General features: G+C 40.8%; 1 protein-coding gene across 1 annotated transcript in view; it reads right to left on the reverse strand.

The window, feature by feature from the left end:
• Positions 1-3,266: 3,266 nt before the first annotated feature.
• MFSD6 (major facilitator superfamily domain containing 6) overlaps positions 3,267-18,651 on the reverse strand; it is a 31,384-nt gene continuing 15,999 nt past the window's right edge. Inside the window, exons 3-7 of the mRNA XM_009643597.2 lie at positions 18,122-18,219; positions 10,342-10,503; positions 9,648-9,746; positions 7,318-7,598; positions 3,267-5,412 (exon numbers count right to left, since the gene is read on the reverse strand). Coding sequence (XP_009641892.1) covers positions 5,230-5,412; positions 7,318-7,598; positions 9,648-9,746; positions 10,342-10,503; positions 18,122-18,219 — 823 coding nt within the window. The 3' untranslated portion in view covers positions 3,267-5,229. The remainder of the gene's footprint in view (positions 5,413-7,317; positions 7,599-9,647; positions 9,747-10,341; positions 10,504-18,121; positions 18,220-18,651) is intronic.

An 18,651-nucleotide genomic window follows, 5' to 3' on the forward strand; every position in this document is an offset into this window, starting at 1 on the left:
CTGAACCTTTCCTCATTCCTCTGCTTCTCCACCTCTGACAACTGCAGATCATTTAGGAGAGGATTTCCATCCCCAAATGTATTTTTACTATTGCTCTCAATTTCACTGTCACCTTACCTCAGGCAGGTACTGCCCTCCATTCCAGGCCTCTCAACAGCCCAGAAGAGGCAAGAAAGGCTGAGGCTCTTTCAGCTGCTTGGAGAAACTGCTGTTAGCAGGGCCAGAGTGATGCTGTAACCGTGTAATTAGGAATACAGATAACTCACCTACAGCTCCACTGTCCTCAGAGTACTCTGTAGTTTGCTCATTCAATAAAAAGTGGAAAGTAATTCCTGCCAAAACAAGAGGGAGGGCTACCTGGCTCCTACCTCCCTTTCTTCAGCTCTGTGGGACTTAGCACAGGAGATGTGCGTGGGAGGAAAAGAAAAGAACAGGGAGAGAAATTTAGAGAGTCAAATGTCTTTCAGCTTCTGTATTACACAGTCCTAGGCTAAGGAGTAGATCATGTCCCCTCAGTTCATCCACCTGCAGAGGTCCTTTCCTTCTTCTGTTCTTTAGACTGTCCCTGTATTCTATCTTCACCTTCCTGTTTTCCCTTACTGTCTCCAAACTGCAGAAAACAAAAGACCATTAATTCAGCCACCATCTGATCTTATAAACCCACCAGTGTGGGTGTTGGGAAACAGCTCTCCAGAAGGGCATTTCAGACCAGGATATGTTTGTTTTAAAAGGGGTATCTTTTCTTTGTAATATGCCCAGTGATGCAGCATGACAGTGCATGTACTATTGTAGGTTCTCACTGTCCACTGCTGGACAAGGGAGAAAATCTGTTACCTCTGACAGCGCTAAGAAGTGCAGCCGTACCACATTCCAAGATCTCTGTGTAAAACAGAACTCAGAGTTGATGCCTGAAAGCCTTATTTACATGGTCCTTCCTCCTTTATATTCCTTCAACTTTGCTTCGTTTTAAAAGGCACTCTTCCATTTTACAGTAGAGACACACTTAATGCCCCTTTGTGCCCAAATTTTATAAATACATATGCAGAATCTATAGCATATTTAGCAGAGACAAGCCCTGTCAAGCAGGTGATCCAAAATACACTCACTGGTTAAGTCCACAACATTGAAAAACAGAACCAGAGAGTTCTGTTCAGGAAGGCCACTAGCAGCACGAGTTACCTCCAAGAGTGGCTGCTACCACCAAATTCACAGTTAAATTGCCACCCCACTCTGGAAGCTGGGCTTGGTTTGGGGGGTTCTGTCACTTGTAAGAAGCTGGAAGCATTAGCTGTTGTGAAAATGGAGGAAAGCCTAGTTATTGCTGATGAGAAGGATGGAAACCCCACTCAACAATTACCTTAGCAGACTAAAGAATTATTTTACCTTTGCCTGTGTTGCCATTGTGAAAATGAAGTACTCAAAATTATTACAGATTAGTCAAAAAAGTAAGAGATGTCTTAAATGGGTTTTGCATGTTTTAAAGCACACAAGTTTTTTCAGTGTACTACGTAGCTGGCTAAGAATTCCCATCCATGTGATTTGAGGCCAAGAGGGAAAACCAGATTTATCCTAGCTTAAACCCACAGTTTTTCTGGATTTCCTCTCTTTACTGAGGTAGTGATGATTATCCTTCTGTGAGTACATAATATGTATTTATATACAATAGCCCAGATAATACATTACGATAATATTTTACCTATGCAATATGTGAAACAGAAAAGTGCCCCAAAACCAGGCAATTGCATTTTTCAGACACTGTCCCTTTTTCTAAATTATTTAGAAGGTACACTTACTCCCACAAGGAAAAGAAAAAAACCAACCGACCTACATTTTACATCATTCTGAAGTCCATCATCTTCCAGGGATGTGTAAATACCATCCAAAGTAGAGCAGGAAACTACTAAGTACATCCAAGACAGAAATGCAGCAACATATGAGGAAGATGACAGCTGCTTTAGTGGATACCTGATACTGACCTTAAAAATCCCCCCAAGCCGGCTCCAACATTGGAAGCATTTGATAAAACCCACCAAACACAACTGCTGTCATTTGAGCCGTATGCCAGCAGTGAGTTTATTTGCACAGTGCTCCTGTGATACGTGGAGATTACATAGGTTTACTGAAACACAACTGTTAAGTACTGTCCAGTGTTCAGCCAGAAAATCTGGGAACAGAATCTAGATGTTTATCCATTGCCTTAACTGTTACAAAAGCCTTTCTTTGTTAATGAAGGATGAGTTACATTTACCTTCTATTTCATGGTGTTAAAAGTTAGAATTTCATATTTATTTTGTATTCATGGTATAGCATACTCGATACACTACTTTGTACTTTCAAGATTTTTTTTTTTTTAAATAAAAGTATTTTTCAACTATGTGGTTCTCCTCCCTTAAGCATTTGCTCTTTTCAGAACAGCAGGACATACGGCAGGGAGGAGCCAAGCAAACTGGGTGTGTTTACGTCCCCAGGTTCTCTCCCTTGTTGCAAATTTAAGAAACTGTAACTGTGCATTAGCTGTGGTTGCTCCAAAACAGCGTCCCCTCTACCTCAAATGCATCTCCCTGGAGGAATCTGCCATACCCATTCTCCACTCATGACAGATCCAAACCACCACAAAGCCAAATTCATAAGGGAACAGGTGAGGTCTGGCAGTTACAGATGTGCAAACAACAAAACAAAACTAAGATCTCTCTCTGTCACTGCTTTTGTATGCGTACAAATTCAGCATTTGAAGTAGTAAAAATTTAACTGTCCTATACCGAAGATAAAAATAAATTCCAGGTAAACATGCCGCTGTATAGGGCAGGTGCAATAGCACAAATATAATCAGAAATGGAAATTGGAAGTATTTCCATATGAGCTGACACAACCCGCACTTAGCAGCCTCTACCTCAAAACTGCTAGGTAACAAATGTAATCCAATTTTGACTTTCACTCGCAATGTCCTGCACACTTCCATATCAACCTGTTTATGATGCACATTGGTTTGCATTCCTTTACATCCTCCTCGCCCCTCACCAGGAAATTTGTCCCTAGTCAGATTTTATCGTGAAACAGATTTTAATGCTGCGCCAGGGTAGTTCCCAGGCTCTAGGCTCACCATCCTCCAGGCAGTGAACCTAGCGCAAGGTAATTATCACTGAATTATTTTCAGTTCAAGTGATTACATTCATTGCTGGCACTGTAATATGAGCGAATGTAATAAAAGTTCAGGTTGATACTACTAAATACATTATGGATATTTTATATTTCTTAGCACAGTTTTTACAGTTTCACAAATATCAAAACCCAGGTGTACATGTCCATTTTGCAACACAGAATGACTATACAATTCCAAAAAGAGCAGGCATTTCAAATACACGATTCTGAAGTGTAAACACAGTGTACAAGCTCTTCACCTCACAATCCAGGTGCTATGCAGTAGCAGCTGAGGTAACACCGTTCAGCATGAACTCAACAAATGGTTGTTTCGTCTCAAGATGATTTTTAGCATCCTTCTGTCCTGTCACCTGTTCGGTCTTTAGTTCTCCCCCAAGTTATACAAACATACAATAAATACATTTCTGATTTTAAAGGACACTTCGACAAGTCATGAGGATTTACGTGAGTACAGTACATTTTAGTTCAAGTGCAAAAAAAGTAACTAGTGGCTAGTCATCAATGTTTCTCTTTATTGTCTATGGTGTTGGTCCCAGGCACCACCAGAACATGGGTTGTTCTAAAAGCACAGCTACGGGACACCCCTTCAGTCAAGCTAAATGGATGTCAAAGCGGGTAAAACCACACACCCCCTTTCCCACTTGGCTGCTGCCATCTTCCTCTCCCCTAACCCTGTGCTCCTGCTAACCTTGCCTCTGGATCACTGTACGGCTCCACAGCACCCACCTTCCCCGTGCATCCGATCTCAAGGAGGGCTGAGCAACACCCGCTCAGTCCCGCAGAAGCCAAGTGCTCAGAATCTCCCAGGAACAAGCCATTAATAGAAGCAAACGGGCAAAACACTATCCTGACTGAACCCCCCCGACTCCTCCTTGAGCCCAAGGCTTCCCCTCCAGCAGCAATTTTCACTACGCACCAGCAAGTGAGCTGGCTGTGGTTAATATTGAAAAGCATAGCAGAACATAATCCAAAGTCTTCCAGTGTCTTGACATTGGGCAAAGTAATTTCCTAAACATACTGCAATTTAGTTATGTTTGCTTCCTCCTGAGAATCTCTCACTCTACTTGACTTCTGTGTCAACAACTTTGCCCCTATAATCCTAATAATTAAGATTTTTAGGTGATTCCTCCCTACCCCCCACCTTCCCTAGGCACTTAAAGCTTACCGTTTTCTTAATAAATAACCACACTAACTACACTGCATTAAATAAATCGTTGTATAGATGATGAAATAAAAAACCAAAAAGACAGCGTGTCCATTGAAAACCTTGATCAATCTCAGGTTGTGCAATCTTGATCAAAGATTTCTGTCTCAACACAACATCAAACCTAAAATTACCCAAACACACACAACCTATGCCCAGCTGAAGGGCTGCAAGCAGAGGTTCACTTCTTCAGAAGCCTTCCTCCAGCTTTTTTGTTTCACTAAAACGCCAGTTCAAAATCTTTGCTTTGCAGAACTAAACCTTTATCTCAAACAAGATAACATTAGCTTCAAAAACATATTCTTTGAATATGCGTGTGTTTTACTCAATCCACCACCATAATATGAAGATACGCTTGCTGAAGCTACTCTGTTTCTGAGAAATCTTCACCGAGACAGTTTCATGCTGTTCCTATATTTACTGGATCTGGTATTTTCTAACAGACTATGCAGGGAAACTCCGTTTCTCTCCTAGAAAGTCTTTTCACTTTGTCTTGGGAACAAATGTGAAGAAAATCATCCAATCAAGTCAGACACACTGTGCCCCAACAAGTGAAGATTGAACTCCCTTTTTCTACAGATTGCAAAGAAATCTCAGCACTTGACTCAGCTTTAGCAAAGCAGCCAAGAATTCTTCCTACCGTTAGATCCAGCCACATCACTTCCCTCAAGAATTCCGAACTTTTGGCTTCCCTGCTCGTGTTGCTCTGTGTAGTCATATGAATATTCTTTATATAGTTAAAAGCTTGCACTGCATCACATTATGATCGTTAAGATGAAGGAAGTCCTACTTTTGAGCTCCTACTCCAGCATTTCCCAGGTGAGAAGCAGAATTCCATGCACTGGTTTTGATAAGATGAGCGCATCTCAGGGCCCCGCAGCAGCAGGCTGAGCATCATGATCTGACACAACGTGGTCGCCATCTACTTGGGAATCTGATGTCGCTGCAGGTGTTGGTGCTGAACAATTTCTGGACTGCCCAGAATCTGTTGGATTTTGGGGTTGTCTTGCTGAGCTGGCTGATGAAGCACTGCAATTCTCATTGATTTTCTAAAGAGAGGGGAAAGGATTGCATGCAAAAAGTAAGTATAAACACTCATGACACTGTCCCCAGTGGTATACCCCCCGATGCATTCAGGCACTTCTGGAAATTCACAAAGCGCTTACTTCGAATGCCCACAACATAACAAATCAAACTTAAAGAAGCAAAGCAAAAGTAGTACATTTAATTCCAGATGACACTAATAGCAAGCAGACAGTAGCTTACCTTCCATCTCTTTTCCTAACTGCACTTTCCCAAGAAGCATGCAAAAAACAAACTTGTTGTGTTTCAAAGGAAAAAAAAAAACAAAACAATTAACTGGACTTTAAATGTTCAGATAAGATCATTATTTTGACCAAGCAATTCCGTAATTTTTTTTCATGCTCCTTAAATATAGCTTTCCTCAATAGCTCCCTCCCTCCCCAAGACACTGCTCAGACAACAAGAACCACTTTTATATCAGCACTGTGTTTTTACAGGAAGGAAAGAATAATGAAGAGATCATGTGCCACAGAGATGCCACCAGGCACAAGCGCCTTTCTGCCCTCTTCACAGTTCTCAGTGAAGCGGCTGGGTGGTGTCCAGCAGTGTTGGACAAGTCCCTCTCAGACACTGCAGAACTACAAAACATTCTTTTCTTGCCACGTTCACTGCGCACGTTCTGTGCAACTGCTTTTCTCCAATTTCTCTTTATAAAAGGGGACAGCTTATACTAATCAAGACCCTGAGGACATTTACCAATGGGAAACAGAGCGGTTTGTCTGGACAAATTACTTTGGTGTCAGAGACTCAGTGATATCTTCAGCATCACTATAGAAAAACATGTTCTTTGACTCAGGGAAGTTAAAAAAACCAACCAACCAAAACCCCAACCAACCTAAAGCAGACATGCCTGTAAATATCTTTTCAAGAATAAAGACAAATAAGAAAGGCAGGAGATCACTGACCAGGTGAAATTCCTACGCACTCTGCTCTGCTGATTCACACTCGTATCCCAAATTACCCATTTCTAAAGACAGCAATTGTGGAAAAAGCATTTCTGTGTTTATGCCTACTGGGTGCATAAGAAGGAACCTCACCCACTCCTTCCAGACAGGTAAACACAGTGGTTTTCACATTAACCATGCTGTTCTAAAACTCGCATTGACAGCATATCCCTACTCTGCTTAAGCAGTATGATTCAGCTCCGTTCTGAAAGGCATGTCCAAAGCATTAGGTGATAGTTCAAGATCCAAGCCCATCCAATTACTGACGAAACTAAAGGTATTAAAAGGTATTTTGGGGGGAGGCTGGACAGAAGGGAAATGGTGTAAAGTAAGCACCAGCAATCAGACATTTTAAGTCATGGAATGGCTCTGATCTGGTGTAATTCTAGATGAAAAAAAAAGAGATTAACTTTTTTGAACAGAAGGCTCTGTATCCCATCAGTAGTTGTCTGGAGCACCTATTTCTGCAACAACATAGATGTTTGACAGAATCACCCAAGGAAGCAAAACTAAACAAAAATTGTTTTACACTCTGCTAAGCAGCTGTGCATCTTCATGTTCAATTATCACCTTGCAAATTTTGCAAAATGCAGAACCTGCAGATTCCAACTAATATGAAAACAAAGGTAAACTTAAAGTTACCTTTGAATTCAAGTGTATCCAAGTCTGTAAAACAGAGTCTCTTTCTATGTCTCTCCCTCTCCTCCCATCTTCAGGAAGGTAATACTTCCAAAAATAGTTATTCCTGATGTACTATACATAGAAAACAACTCTATTCCGTGCAGTATTTCAACTACTGTTTCACAACTCTGAATTTATTACAAGCTGACACAGAATACCTGCCAGGTACTAACAGATTTACACAGCTATAAAGGTTTTCAAGCATCCAAAAAATACATAAGAACTTCCTGTACACTAGAAGATTACCTGCAAAGGCTGATTCTCGGGAGTTGGATTGGTTTTGGATAGTTTAACCATCTCTTTTATCTGGTAGACAGCATAAGCTAAGGTGACCCAAGGAGAAGAGCTGATGCCCCAGGCAGGCTTGTTCACATCCTCTTGCTCCTCTTGGTGTTTAGTTTTCTTTAGAGGGAGTCTGGGCTCAGTCCGAGGCATGATATCTTCTGACTGTTGTTGTACAAGGTCAATAGTTGCTATGGGAACAGGACTGGAAGGCACTGGGATCCTTTCCGCCAGCATTGTCTTTTCTGAAGTTTAAAACAAAATAATCACTGGCAAAAGCCAATGAGCTTAAAAAAAAAAAGTGAAGCAGACAATGAACACTAAGCGTTTCTTGCTTTCATAATATGGTTATCACTGTACTGAAAGCAGAACACTGGCACGAACAGCCAGGAGCAAGACACGCCACAATCTAGTCAGGGAAACACGACGTGGATGTTGTCCTTACAAGCAAGGCTGTTCTGCAACTGCAGCAAGGTATTTCAGATGGCTGCTAATGAGTATGAAGCGGTCCATTTGTCCCCAGCTAGCTATTAGAAATACGTTTTTTCATGTCACATGTAAATTGAAAATAAGTCTTTTAGACCTGTAGCAAACTTTTGTCTCTGCGTAAAGCCTGCATCTCACAACTCACTCATACTCCTAACTAGACACTGGCTTCCCACAGCCTGCATCATCGGAACAGCCATTTCTCATCTTAAAGTTTCTAAACCTACTGACGTGACTTAAAGAAGTTGTTCTACATCTTCATCACTTTTATTTAAGAAACAAACCACCCCTTCATAGCTATTGAGATGAAGTTATGCAGTTAGTGACACACTGGAGGAGACAAAATATCTGTCACAGAGTTTCAGGTAAAGGAAGAAATCCTCCCAACAGATCTTTACATCTAAGGTCTTCTGATAATCTGAAATAGTTTTCACAACTGTCTCGAAATGCCACCCATAAAATGACTATTGTGACCTAACACAACGTCTTACAATCTTGAAGAGCCAGAGTATTTATATACAAAAGAGACTGTTAGAAACTATTGGATATTTGAATAGCTGTTATGTTCTCTTTGAGTCTGTAAATAACATCTTCTGAAAATTCTGAGATTTTTCTTTTCTGAATAGAAATATTTTACCAATTTAAAATATTTTTTTTAAAATTTATAAAATAATATTTTGTTTACAGAGTCTTAGACAGTACTGGATATTTTAAACAATGGCTGGATGTTCTCTAGCAGTGAAGAATTGAAGCGACTAATCCTGCACACACTTGACCACATGCTTAGTTTTAGTCATCCAACTGGTCTTGTTGAATGCAACCTAGTTACTGTCATGCTTTATTTTAAGACACACACTCTTAAGATGGATAGTGTGTATTAAATGAAAACCAAAGGCTGAAACAAACTAAATAGAATAAGGCCACTAAGAACAAACTATTCTTTTGTAGGTTCACATGTAAATAACCAAAAGTTGTTGGGAAACTGAAACAGCAAATATCCTTTTTGCCTTTCCATTTTTTGCCATTATAGTTTGAACAGAGGTGAATAAAATTCTAGCAAAGTAAATATTTGAACACTTCAGTACAGGCAACTTGATAACTAGTCAAGGACATTTTATTTAATATTCCAGCTAAAGAAAACTAACTTTCGTTTCATACCCAAAGCTCACATTGGAAAGTAACATTTGGGTAAAAAGCAGATCAAAAATTCATGACTTCTCAGAATTTGCCACAGTTTTATTGTCTTTGTAAGGATTAAATCTATGCTAAATCCTTAACTTTGCACTAAGGATTTAATTTCTGGCTAGCCTTTATATTAATAAAGGCAGAGATGAAAAAGTTCAAGTTCCACCTGAGGGGAGATTTCCCGAGTGTCAGAACAGAACTGAGGCAGTTATAAAAGCTTCTGTCCTCTGCAGCCACCTCTACAATTTCTGGCTTGGACTGGTAGAGTATGAGAGCCTGTAGTGGTCAAGGTGACCTTGAAGAACAGAGGCAATTGAAATTTCTCACTTACAGCTGTTAAGACTAACCTAAGGGATTCCCAGAACAGAGAGAACATGCAGGTAGTAAAATATGTTACGCTTTCCCCCTATTGACCTCCAAGAACTCAATGTTGCCCTTCTACAGCAGGAGCACACCACTTCAATTTCTATAATTGCTCAGGAAAAAACCTGAAAACAAACTGTTTTGTCGAAATTTAAGTAAAGACACCAAATATGCAAAATTAAAGCTGCAGGGAGCAGCTTCAGAGATACCTTTTTTCACTAGCTCTAATTTTGTAGTGTCTCAGTGACATGAATATTTACCTTCTTCTTCATCAGGAACCAACAGCCACTGGATCAGTGCAAATAGGAGAAGAATCACTAAACAAGCCATCCCTATTCCTCTGAATGTGGCAGCAGGACCTGTAATGAGATTTGGGTTTGGGTTTTTTTTGTTTTTTTTTTTTTTACATTGAGAATCTACTTACTTAATAAAATAATACAAGATGAGTCAGCATTATGTTCTACTTGGGTATGTATTGTCCCATGTAGACTCTTATTAGCTTGTTTTATTACATTTTCCTCCCCCAACACTTCTACAGGCTTTGCAAAGAATTTTTAACCAAGTAATTAGATTCTCATTTCTTCACTGAGAGGCTGCTTAGTATCAACCTATTCTCTCAGAAAGGATTAATTCATCTTACTTAAGGATCAGGTTGGAGATTTGCTCACACAATACTATAAATATCTAGTCATAACATATTTAATCAGTCTGTAACACTGACAGAACAAAGCCATAAGCAACCTGGCCTGAATTCAGTACTAACCTTGCTTTGATCAGGGACCTCCTAAGGTCCCTCCCAGCCTGAGTAGTTCTATGATTCCATGATTTATATGAAGTGTATTACTCTTTAAAACTTAACAATCCCTTAAGCGTAAATAAGTTTAAAGCTGGTGGCTCAGTAAAACTGGAACTTCAATAAATAAAATTAAATTCTTCAATACAATTTTTGCTTACCGAAGTAATTGACCAAAACCCCTCCAACCATAGCCCCGCATCCTCTGCCCAGACCCAAGTGGAGACCTTGCAGGATTCCCTGGGCTGACGTTCTCAGCTCTGGAGGCACTGCTGCGCTAAGGTATGAAATACAAGCTGCCCATATAGCTGCATGCGTGACACCTAGAGAGATGAAACATTGTGAAGAGTACAGGGTCACGAGTGTACTAACACAACATCAGAGCAACTGCACTTATCAGCTGGAGTGTGCGTTGGGAGAAAACAAAAATCCTTTCACTGGCAAATGCCTGGGAAGTACAAACCTGCTTTTGGTAATGCAAGACTGGCAACCAAGCCAGAAGGAGACATGATGACTCCTTCTTCTGCAGAGTCTGTCAATAACTTTCTCCCTCTAAGATGACCTCACTTCTCTCCTTGAGACACAGTCCCTAGGAAGACTAAATAAAGCACCTCAAAAGTCTCTCTGCCAGACTCCTCGTCCCTTCAAGAGTGACCCAGGACCTTTGAAATATGGTCCTGATTTCATAAGCCGCAGGCAATTAAAAGTGTTAATGCCTCTTAGCAGTCTCCTTACTGCCACAAAGGTCATAAAAGCCAAGCAATATCAGAGATATCCATGACATTTCAGAGGCAAGAATTAATTCCCTGCTGCCCTTCTCACTCCCCCCAAAACCAACCCCCAAACAAACTCTTTCTGAACTCAACACCAACACACTCTGCATTTAGCACCGAACGGTCTGGACGGGAAAAGCACACAAGCTTCTCCGGGTAGGCCAAAGATGCCGATTTTCACGCCTGCTGTTTAGAGGCAGAGTCAGCACGCCCTTCCTCCCACTATGACAGCATCCTGTGTAGGCGCTGCCGCCGCCTCGCGTTTCACTCACTCCTGCTCTGGGGACTGAGCGCAGCAGAGCTCCTCGCTGCTGTAAACAGCGGCCACGTTTCCAAGACAGCCCCAGCTCCCCAGCAGAGATTTTGGAAGTCTCTTTCTACTGCGTGCCTTGTAGGTTCAGGGTCATGAGCCTTTTTTTTCCCTATCGCAAAAGGAAGGACAGCTAAGGGGAAAGACAGGGGATGACCATCAGCATGCAGAAACAGGCCGCAGGTGGAGCCCTCGTCCCTGAGCACCTGCTTGGCGGGTTTTGGGAGTGGGGAAGGACAGGACAGGAAAAGACCGGGTTGGGGAGAAGTTGGAAAAACAAAACAGTTTTGTAGATCATCATACGTTAAATAAGCCTGAACTATTTTGCCACCCTTAGATTGAGTGGGAATATTTTTTTTTCTTATTTGAGTGGTATTAAAAATAGTCATCACAGCTTACCAATGCCTAAGCTTTGCTGCCTCGGTTTTAAAAAACATGTTGGCACGGCTGATGATTCAGTCAATGTGTTTCTGTCCTCTACACTTGACTTATTAATGAACAGTTGGACACTCAATAATTACTTAGGCGTTTAGGCTGAAGACTTGTAAGAGCAAGAAAACACATGATTTTGTAACATACTCACAGAATAACTTGGATTTTCCTTAGCTGTAAAATGATAAATAGCACTGTGTGGAATCGATACAGTTCAGCTATAGAGGTTAGACAGCCACGAGGCCAGACAATTCATTTTCATTCCAAATCTAAATAAAATTTTCTCAAGCTCTGGGTTTGTAAAGGCCACCTTTATACATTGCAGACCTGGTTTTGGTAATAGTACCTCATCTTTTTGAAAAAGAAAAGACTTACATTAGGACGAGTGTATTTTACCTTACCATTTACAGTTTAAGGCTTTTAAAACTCACAGATTTTCCATCCAAAAAGCCGAGAGTTTAAAAACTCACTGAATACCTACTTTTTCTTTTAATGCAGACCCATGTATGCATTAAAAATAGCAACCAAGAACTGTCCCAGTAACAAAGCAAAGCTAATCTAATACAGATAATGTGGGGTTTGTTTTAGAAAGGATATAAATTAATATAAACATTTGGTTTTATCAGCTATTAAAGAGTAAGCAAAGTTTTAAAGCCAGGCAAATCAAAAACATATCAGAAGTTATTTGAACCGTGAAGCACAACACTGCAGTTTTTGTCTGAAAACAAAAGGCCGTAACTTAACCAACAGGTTCCTGGATGTTTTCACCTTTACCAGGCCATCCAGATAGAACATGGTGTTCCCAGTTCCTCTGAAAACAGAACCATACCTTTAAACCAGCTTATTTCACTTGCCTTTAAAGGTACGGGCTTTTTTTTTTTCTTTTAGTATGTGTACACTACTAATGTGATTTTTATTATAGTTAGTTATACAACAAGGGACTATTTGGAACAGGTTTTGCAACAACTTTTGTAAGAAGTCTGGTGTGGATTACTGCTAACCACAATTCTTTTAAAAAGAAGTTGTTCACTATATATATATATATAGTGACATTATTTGCTAAAACCACTAACCACCGTTTTACCATCTGGACTATAGTTCCAAGCAGTGTAACAACCCTAATGTTATGCTTAGAATAACAATGTTTAGCAAACTTAGGATAATTTGCATATAAGCCAAGAGTTGAAGACTTGGGGAGCCAAATTTATTTCAAGAGAGATATATCCTAATTATTGCCAGTTAAAGACACAAGCTTTTTGCTCTCTAGACATAATCATGCTGCTGGAGCATCAGTAGGAGTCACTTCTTGGAACAGTACTTGTTTTGGAGTTTGTTGGATAACTGCCAAGGGAAAATAACTAATTTTCAGGTTATCAATGTATTTTTGTAATTTAGAAAATTCCTGTTATGCAAACTGGTGAGCTACCATAGCTGTTACCAGAGAATTTGGACCATTGCTTTGGAACAGTAAGTTGCAGCTAACTAGCATATCAAAACTTAATCTGTTAAGTGCAAAATGAACAAGACTGCTCGCATGTTTGCAGACTGATGACACACATATACACTATACGCATTTGCCTACGAGGATGTCTCGAAATTTTCGGTTATTAAAGATTCAGCCTAAGCTGTTATTTTCATACACTGCATGTACAAGTCAATACAGCATACAAATTCAAAACTCTAAACTAAGAAGCGAATTTAAAACTTCATTTACTCCTTTGAGAGTGCAATATACTTAAGAGTCCTCCCCATCTCAGTTACAGACAGCAACTGAAACACAGCATGGTTCTTATTACTGTCAATAGATGCAGGTTGCAGAGTCATCCTCCAGGCATCTCTCCATGCCCTTCAGCACAGTACATGGGGATAATCCCTCTTCTATTGCAGAAACGTATTAAAAAGAAAAAATAAATTCTTTACAAAAGTCAGCTGAAACTGTTGTTGGCCTTAATTTACATAGAATTTGACAGCTTCCTGGAAAAAGTTATGTACAATCATAACACGGACTTCACCAAGGGATTTAAAAGACCTATCAACCTGATGCAGGCACGTGGCCCACATGGTACCCACATGCTCTGCACAACCTCCTCTTTTTTGTTTGTTTGTTTTTAAATACTCCTAATCCTTACCTATGCAAAGCAGCTACAAACTCACTTAACAAAAATAACTCACTTAACAAAACCTCACCAAATTTCATGAAGGTGCCACCTCTTATCCCTACCAACTGATTCAGTGGATGTGTAGGAAAGAAACCAGCATTAGATAACTGCTGCAAAAGAAATAACGGATCAAGAAGAGAGTAAAACTGGTAAGAGTGAGGAGGGGAAAAGCATAAAGGGGGAGGGGGGGAATACTCAGCTTACCGAAAAATAATGAGATTACTGGAATGTAACAAATGTAGTTGCAGTAATTACGACCACATATAGTGTACCTATGGGCTTCATGGACACTAATAAACCATGTTAGATGCAGGCTGAAAAGTGCACGTAGAACACGAAGAAGCTTGCAGGGGCGGGGTGTGTGTGTGTGTGTGTGTGTGTGTGTTTTGCTGAATATAAATAACAGCAAACAGCACATTAACCCAAGTGTACATGATTCAGCAGTGGCTAGAGAAAGTCTGGCAGATAAATGTATGGGAAAGTATTGTTTTGAAGGTCCTTAGTTTTTTCTTTCCATCTCAATTACTCAAGATTACACCACACAAAAAACCCCCATCAAAACAACTCCCTCACAGACTTGCTGTAAAAGCAAACCTATGTATTAAGCAATTCATATTGAAATTTCAGCAGAATAAAAACAAGATTCAAAGTAAAAGAAACTGCTTTCTCAGCCACGACTACAGGGTGCTTCCGGGCACAAACTTATGGCTGTATTGTTGAGACACAAGGTTTTTTTCCTCTATTTTGAGTTGAGGTGTCTTTGAAACAGGATTACCTAGAAGGTAATATCCAAAGCGTCGTATTCATCATTTGTTCTCCCTAGATGTTTAAGCAGACAAGAGTATAACAACCATGTAGAAGAAGGGCCGGAGGGAGGATCCAGGGAGCTACAGGCCTGTCAGCCTGACCTCGGTGCCGGAGAAGGTCATGGAGCAGATCATCTTGAGTGCCATCACACAGCACATCCAGGACAACCAGAAGATCAGGCCCAGTCAACATGAGTTTATGAAAGGCAGATCCTGCTTGAACCAACCTGACCTCCCTCTATGACAAGGTGACCCACTTAGTGGATGAGGGAAAGGCTGTGGATGTTGTCTACCTGGACTTCAGTAAGGCCTCTGACACCATTTGCCCACAGCATTCTCCTGGAGAAACTGGCTGCTCAAGGCTTGGACAAGGCATACTCTTTGCTGGGTAAAAAACTGGCTGGATGGCTGGGCCCAAAGGATGGTGCTGAACAAAGTTAAATCCAGTTGGCGGCTGGTCACAAGTGGCGTTCCCCAAGGCTCAGTACTGGGGCCAGTTCTGTTTAACATCTGTATCAATGATCTGGACAAGGGGATCGAGTGCGCCCTCAGCAAGTTTGCAGATGACACTAAGCTGACTGGCAGTGTTGATCTGCTAGAGGGTAGGAAGGCTCTACAGAGGGACCTGGACAGGCTGGATCAAATGGGCCAAGGCCAGCTGTATGAGGTTCAACAAGGCCAAGTGCCGGGTCCTGCACTTGGGTCACAACAACCCCATGCAACGCTACAGGCTTGGGAATGAGAGGCTGGAGAGCTGTCTGGCAGAAAAGGACGTGGGGCTGTTGGTTGACAGCTTGATACCCTAAGGGTCAAAAAGACCCCAAATGTAAAACGGCTTACATGTATAAGATTTAGGCCTTATTGTCTAGCTTGCTGTTACCTTGCTAAAATTAGTTTTGTCTAGCTTGCAGTTGCTTTGTTAAAGTCAGTAGTGTCTAGCTTGGATTTTTTGTTCTTCTTAAAGTCTGTAGTATAGTTACTTAGTGAATTTAGAACCCTTTTCAAGGACGGGAAGAATCGGGAGGGGATGAAGCAAAAAGATAATAACGGTTTGCCAAGGTTGCCAGACTAGAAGGAATGAGAACTAATTGATGTAGAAAGATTTGTGGCTCCTTACAAAGGACAGTTTTTTGATAAGAACCAGGTGTTTACCTCAAGAGCTGGTCTACACCAACCCTGCAGTTTGGGCAAGAGCCAAGGAGCAACTGAGTCTGCGCAAGAACAAGGGGTTACTAGCGGTGATGAAGAGGAGCCATCGGCCTTCATCCCCACGACCCCCGACGACCACCACCAGGAGGCACTGAGCAGGCGCAGTGGGGAGGGACTTATGGAAATGACCTCCTGAAGCTAATTTTAATACAAAGCGGAGACAGGTTATGCATATGTATAGGCATATTGGAAAAATTCATACATATGTAATACTTTGCTACATATAAACAGACAAGTTGCCGCTTGATGGTATGCACGTTAGGTGGAGCGATCCCCCGTGCATCCGGCGCCGTGAATAAAGAATGCCTGCCTTCTAACACTACATTGGTGTTATGAGGTTCATTCTTCCCGATTTCGGTGACAAGCTGACTGAACATGAGCCAGCAGTGTGCACAGGTGGCCAAGAAGGCCAACAGCATCCTGGCGTGTATCAGAAATAGCATGACCAGCAGGATCAGGCAAGTCATCCTTCCCCTGTACTCTACATTGGTGGGGCCGCACCTCAAATATAGGGTTCTGGTTTGGGCCCCTCACTACAAGAAGGACCCTGAGGTGCTGGAGCATGTCCAGAGAAGGTCAATGAAGCTGGTGAGGGGTCTGGAGCACAAGTCTGATGAGGAACAGCTGAAGGAACTGGGGTTGTTTAGCCTGGAGAAGAGGAGGCTGAGGGGAGACCTTATTGCCCTCTGCAACTCCCTGAAAGGAGGGTGTAGCGATGTGGGGGTTGGTCTCTTCTCCCAAGTAACAAGTGACAGAATGAGAGGAGACAGCTTCAAGTTGCACCAGGGAACACTTAGATGGGATATTAGGAAAAATTTCTTCACTGAAAGGGTTATCAGGCACTGGAACGAGCTGCCCAGGGAAGTGGTTGAGTCACCATCCCTGGAGGTATTTGAAAGACAGACGTGCTTAGAGACATGGTTTAGTAGTGGACAGGTATGGTTGGACTTGATGATCTTAAAGGTCTTTTCCAACCAAATGATTCTATGATAACGCATATGCATTCTTCAGGTTCTCTGCAACATTTTCGTATTTTAACATTTGATATGAACGATGAAGTATCAATTCATTAGTTGTGGTTCAGGGTTTTTTTAAAAACAAAATTCACGTTGTGGCAGTTTTAGTACAATAAACTGTTCTTGTTAGCAGTGAGTGAAGGAGCCAGGACACAAACAGATTTCTTTCTACACATATGTAGAGATCTACACAGTATTCTCCAATGGCATTTTATAACTCAAGTTAAAATCTGCCTTACAAAGATCTCTGTTAATATAGTAGACGAAGTTAATGCAAATTCAAATGATGCTGGACATAGAAAATTTTCCACCGGTTATACTTAGAAGTTTTATTCTTCTAAGTAGCGTTGTATAAAGCCAAAATACTGCCTTTAACAAAGATTGTACAATTATTTTTAAAGGCAGGAAGAATATTTTCTGCATTTCAAGTAATCATTCTCTTCCAAGCTTGCAAACCCAAATACTGAAGAAACAGAAAGTAAAACAATTTAAATTTTTCCTGGTTTTGAGAAGTGGTACCCACTACAAAGACATGACAAAACCATCGTAAAATTTAAGTTAGAACAATTTATACTTCAGCATTGCAATGAAGGCCTTACAGACTTCTTTCAAAACACGACTTGAAAACTGGGCTCAAATTACTTTTAATAGGCCACACCCCTGTCCTTCTAATTAAATTAGTTAAAGGGCAAGTATCTTAAAGAAGCTCTATTAGCACAAAACTATTGAAATAAATGCCTCTCTAGCTATTAAAAAAAGAAAATTCTATAGTCTAAAGGTACTGATCGAACAATACCACTGATAAACTATAAAATACCTTAACAGAGACAGAATGACCCAGACTATGTCGTTCTTTTTTTTTTTTAATGGCATCCTTTCAAGAACCATGATCTTTTGCATTTAATTAAGTTTGTATTTACCACCAAACAGGATTTGCAGTAGGTGTGTAACCAGCTCATGCTTCTGTCTCTTTGTTTAGTTAAAGGGTGTGTTGGTCTTGCACAGTTCTGTTTGAATAAACAGAGAAAGGTGCACAATCAAATGCAAACCCACCCTTTTGACGTCAGGTATTTCCCAGGATAAACAGTAATGTTTTATGAACCTGGATATTCTGGGATATTTGTGGTCAAAAAAATTGAGAAATACCAGATTTTTACTTATTCACAGTTCACTTGAAAACAAGATAAATGTAAACACCTGATGTTACACTGGAAGGGCATTACTGCACTGTCTTACCTTGAAGTACTTCCATCGGAAGAACAGTCCAGGCGTTTTCCAGATAAGAGATGTAAATATATCGAGCTGTATTACAGGCAAGACCAATATAAAGCACTCTAAAGGAAAAAAAAAAAGAGAAGTCAGCATACTTTGCACTTTCCTTTTTTGGTGTAATATGCCTTACTGCTTCAGAAATCATTTGCACGTGCACAGTTTGCCAGTCTAAAGCATTTGCTCAACACAAAATACATGCTGTAAGTCCTGCACCCAAACACAAGCTCTCCTCTTGCCCACTCCAAACACGTATTCAAACCAAGGCTAAGGTTAAGACTGTCTTGAAAATCCTAACTGCGGGGGGGGTGGGTGGGGAGTGGGGCATGGAATCAAAGGGTCCACTGAGCTTTTAACGAAGCTCTGTAGTTCCATGGCACACTTTACACAGGACTGTATTTCAGAGAGACATTTTCTAAGCACATTCAACATCCCTTCCAAACAATCTTATTTTTTAATCATTCAGAGATTCATTATTCCATTTTAATGTAAGTCTG

This window comes from Egretta garzetta, unplaced genomic scaffold, assembly GCF_000687185.1.
Source record: "Egretta garzetta isolate BGI_Z169 unplaced genomic scaffold, ASM68718v1 scaffold297, whole genome shotgun sequence".
Lineage (NCBI taxonomy): Eukaryota > Metazoa > Chordata > Aves > Pelecaniformes > Ardeidae > Egretta > Egretta garzetta.